Source organism: Penaeus japonicus, unplaced genomic scaffold, assembly GCF_977035675.1.
Source record: "Penaeus japonicus unplaced genomic scaffold, GWHDUDI00000001_assembly GWHDUDI00000016, whole genome shotgun sequence".
In the NCBI taxonomy this organism is placed as follows: Eukaryota; Metazoa; Arthropoda; class Malacostraca; order Decapoda; family Penaeidae; genus Penaeus; species Penaeus japonicus.
The window spans coordinates 18,825,863-18,830,862 of record NW_028234418.1 but is presented as its reverse complement, the minus strand read 5'-3'; the positions used below and the strand labels follow the sequence as shown (position 1 = coordinate 18,830,862).

General features: G+C 37.2%; 1 protein-coding gene across 1 annotated transcript in view; it reads left to right on the top strand.

The window, feature by feature from the left end:
* LOC122247366 (glutamate-gated chloride channel alpha) overlaps positions 1 to 5,000 on the top strand; it is a 41,557-nt gene that overhangs the window by 33,460 nt on the left and 3,097 nt on the right. The window contains exons 5-9 of the mRNA XM_086545228.1: positions 1 to 113; positions 566 to 646; positions 1,326 to 1,408; positions 3,881 to 4,027; positions 4,411 to 4,609. The exon at positions 1 to 113 is cut by the window's left edge and continues 45 nt beyond it. Coding sequence (XP_086401354.1) covers positions 1 to 113; positions 566 to 646; positions 1,326 to 1,408; positions 3,881 to 4,027; positions 4,411 to 4,609 — 623 coding nt within the window. The remainder of the gene's footprint in view (positions 114 to 565; positions 647 to 1,325; positions 1,409 to 3,880; positions 4,028 to 4,410; positions 4,610 to 5,000) is intronic.

Below are 5,000 nucleotides of genomic sequence, written 5' to 3'. Positions count from 1 at the left end.
CGCCTCGTCGTGCCCGAGCACCTGTTCAACAACACGGATGTTATCCCGCTCTCCTACGGATTCCTTGAGGACGTCGATCTGTGGCTGCCAGATCCCTACATTGAGAAAGTACAGTGAGTTCAAGGAAATTCCAGTTGTTGGTAAGGCAACTGATAGTTGTTTCTAACTGCCACAGCTGTCAGTCCCTATGTACCGCGCTTGCCTTTAAGCTGTTGGTTCACTCACTCTAAACATATCAAACCAGTTGATTTCGCCGAATTATAGGTTCCCTAATTGATAATGATGATGATATTAATGATTTAATTATGGAGATTTGTAACACCACTACTATGAGAGTAAATAAAAAATAACGGGAACAAGATTTGATAACTTGATAATTTGATAATTCCGATAACTTGACCAGCAAACATCCTAAAACAATGGCAATAACCATGACTACAACTCAAATCTTAAAGCAAGACCGATAATCATAGTCACTGAAGACGAGTGAGTCGTGGCAATGTCTCCGAGAGTCGTTGGCTCACATCTACCGCAAATAAAGGCCGCGAACATTTCCCTCCCACAGCGAAATGCACACGGCCGCCTTCATAGACCCGTTCGGCGGGGTTCGACTGTACAAAGATGGCAAACTCTTCTGTTCGCAAATGTAAGTGCCGCGCCACGCCACGCCACGCCAACCACGGCCCTTCAATGATAAATCCTGTGCTTAGAGTCCATTCTTGATCCGATGTAGCCTCATTTCATATTGATAGCCGTAGTGGGTGGCATGCTCGCGTGGGCGAGTGAATCTTGCCAGGCTCCTTATCTTTAAGAAAGTAAAGGACGGTTCTCACTGGCGGACATTCACTATTCTGATATTAGTATCACGAATGGTGCGTTCTGTTATTAGCAACAATCACGCAATACCTTAATAAGAATTAATTTCTACGCCATGATATCGTCCAGTATGGCATTTGCTTTTCGTTTCCTTCTGAAGGGTACAAAATATAGTACATGAAAATAACGTTGTTTACTTTTCTCACAATAACTTCTGTTTACGATTGATATTCACTTAATATTAGGGTATGTTATTCAAGTATTATTGACTACTCTAAGAATGTTTATGCTACTTGGGTATTCATTGACAACCCAACTCCCGAATAGTTTTGCTTACATACAATTTGGTCAGAGTGATTTACAATTATATCCCTTCCTGTCATTCCTGTTCCGTCAGTTTGCTTAAAGGGATTGATCTGTTTTTCTTCTTTTTTTCTTTCGGTTACACTTGCTATATTCCGGACGCCAGAAGCTGAAAAATTGTTTTAATTTTGATGTTATTTCTTCAGGTTTATTATCACTTTGGGATGCCCGATGTTTTTCCACGATTTTCCCTTCGACGAGCAGACTTGCCAGCTTGAACTCGCCAGCTGTAAGTATATAAATGTATGAGATAAGCTAACACTCAAGAAAAACACACACACACATATATGTATATATATATATATATATATATATATATATATATATGTATATATATACATAATATATATATATATATATATATATATATATATATATATATATATTATATATATACACATAGATGTATATATATATATATATATACATATAGATATATATATATATATATATATATATATATATATATATAATATATATATATATATATATATATATATATATATATATATATAGAATATATATATACACACACACACACACACACACACACACACACACAACACACACACACACACAATATATATATTATATATATATATATTTATATCATAAAATATATAAAGAAATATATATATATATATATATATATATATATATATATATATATATATATATATATTTATATATATATATAAAGAAATTGGGATTGGGACCACTACAAAGGAAGATAATAAAAGCGACAAAGATACCGCACCGCAACTAATCACTGATGTGACCTGATATTTGTATCATCTATACACGCTGATTGGCTGGTGAATGCACTGCCAGGCGCAGGGCGAATTATGAGAAAAAAAATGTTTTTAATCTCATTCCACACATCACGCTATCGAAACAACAACAGAAAATCCACATGCTCGTGTAAGACTGTACCTTGGGGAAATTTGTCAAGAGGCATGGCTTAACATTTGATGACCATGTTTCACACTGACGTTTGCTATATCTATTGAAAAATAATAGATCTTTTATTTTTCGCAATTTACAGTTTGTTTCAGTATGCTTTTCTTACAAATAGTAAATGATTAATTAAAAAAAGTCCTGATCAAGGAAAAAGAATTCTCTTTCTAACCCTCCCTTTCCTTCTTTTCCAAATTTCTTTCTCTCTCATTTCACTGTCTCAACACGTCTCAATGTATTCCTACAACTCTCTCCCTACAATTCTATTAATATAGATATCTCACATTTTACTTATGTATCTCTCTCTGTATCTGTATATCCCTCTTTGTCTCTGTAATTCGTCTATGCATCTACAAGTCCATTGCATCTCTGCATCTATGTGCATCTATGCATATTTTTTGTGTCTTTACATATTTCATTCTATGTATATCTCTGCATCATCCACTGTATATTTGCAACTCTCCGTACCTCTTCAAACTTCACTGTATCCCTGTATATTTACATTTTCCATTGTACCTCTGCATCTCGCTATATTTATTATTTTATTCTGTGTCTGCATCATTCATTGTGTCTTTACATAATTTTCTGTGCATAGTTTATTGTATTTCTGCATCTTTACATCTTCCGCTGTGCCCATGTATCTTTCATTTTACCCCTGCATCATTCTGTATCATTACACATTTCATGGTATCTCTACATCCCTCTTTATAATCTCTCTCTCTCATGTCTCGTGAGAGATATTTGACACCATCGTGTTAATACCAGTTTTTATATGATCAAATAAGTCATATCCATTACACTATACAAAAATGCTAACTAATAAATATGTATATTTTTCAGCTCTTGAGCTGACATCACTCTAACACGCTGTGTCCAATTACAATAACGAAATATAACTTGCTTTTTGCACACCTTAATTAGTTTATTTATCATATTGTATTTAGTATTTATAGTATCAAACGCATGTTACATGACCAGCTGTAAATCATAATTTATTTTTATTGAACATTAACATTATCATAGAAACGGACTGAGATACCATGAGTTTGAATGGGAGAGTTTACACATTTTTCTATGCTTATTTACAAACAGGAGTTTACGAATATTTGATAAATAATTGTTGAAAGATATATCTACAATAGTCACAAGACGAATCACAGTAAAAACAAGAATAGTGGCAATAATAGCAGGTTTGGATGAAGGTTTGCAATGGGCGTGGCATAAACGATGACGTAAACCACCTCGCGTTACCCGGAACACAGAACGCCCATTCTAGCTATTCGAAAAGGCTGAACGCGTTGGGGGCTTTAGATCTTGTAAAAGACGCCTTTGTATAAACTCCTCTGTATTCTTGTGTATTATACCATGTGGAAGCAATATAGTGAAAAGGCCTTCGACATATCCGTTTGCTCTCCTAAGTTTCCCTTCGTTATTTTGTTTTCAACACACACACACACACACACATACACACACACACACACACACACACACACACACACATACATATATGTGTTTGTATGTATGTATGTTACCTCTGTATGTATCTCTATATCTATAAATAGATAACTAAATAGATAACTAAATGAGTCAAGTATGACTCATTAGGTCGCATTTTTAGTGTGTGTGTAGGGTTCTCATGGTTTTATTGGTTAGTCAGCAGAGGAGTTTATGTTTATGTCAATTGCCTGCTGTGAAGCGACAAGCCGACGCGCACTCATGCCTCTGACCCTCGTCGTCGCCACAGACTTCTACGGCAACCAGGACATGGCCTTCGACTGGGACGGCGACGGCATCACAGCCTCCTCCGGCATCCCGGACCAGCTCGGCAATTATGAGTTCTCTTTCTTCCAAGAGAACAGCACATCTTGCTCCACACCGGGCTACGTTAATGGTACTGCGGATACGCTCAGGATCAAGGTTTTCGCACCTTTAAAACAATAAAACTGCATGATTTCTTTTCTAGTGTATTTCGAAGGGCGAGTGAGTGATTAATGCTGCCTGCGTTAAAATATAGCATTTTTTTCCAAACACAGAGCCAAAATCCAAAGTCGATCTTCTCCTCGCCTTACCATTTTTCAAACCCTAGCTACGGCTGTACTGAAAACAACTTTTGATCTCGAACTCTTCAAATGGCCTTCATTGACATATTTGACAATATTTTTGAAAAAAAAATTGCTAACCCAGATTTTAATATCATTATAATCCTCATCTTCATTGTCATCAGGACACAAGAAAATAGGCCTGTCCATTTTCACTGCCGGTTTACCTCCCCAGGCGACTATCCCTGCCTGCGCTCCTCCATGACCTTCACGCGGCGCTACAGGAACTACCTGCTGGGGGTCTATGTGCCGTCGTCGCTGTTCGTGGTGGTGTCGTGGGCGTCGTTCTTCTGGCCGGCCGACGCCATCCCCGCCCGGACCGTTCTGCTCATCACCGCACTCCTCACCATCATCTCCCTCTATTCGGGCGTACAGTGAGTCTTGGTCACTGTTGTTGCTCACCGGATAAAGTCGGAGCCATCATCGTGGGGCTCCGTTGCCATGGATTTTCTGCGTCTCTTCTTTGATACAAGTTATCCTTCCTCCCTCTCTTTCTCTTTCACACACATACACACATGCGCACACAAACACACACGCGCATTCACAGTCCCTCTAATCTCAAAAAAATATATAGTAAATAGCAGTTTTTTTATAGGAAAATAATTTGCAGCGCAAAATTGGTACACAATATTTCGATATTACCGTACATATATACTTTACGGTACATGCCTTACGTTATGAAATGATGCAATACTATTCTTATTTTTCACAGTGCATCTAATGAGTGCAATGCAGTATTTTGTGAAATTATTCTATATCATTTTT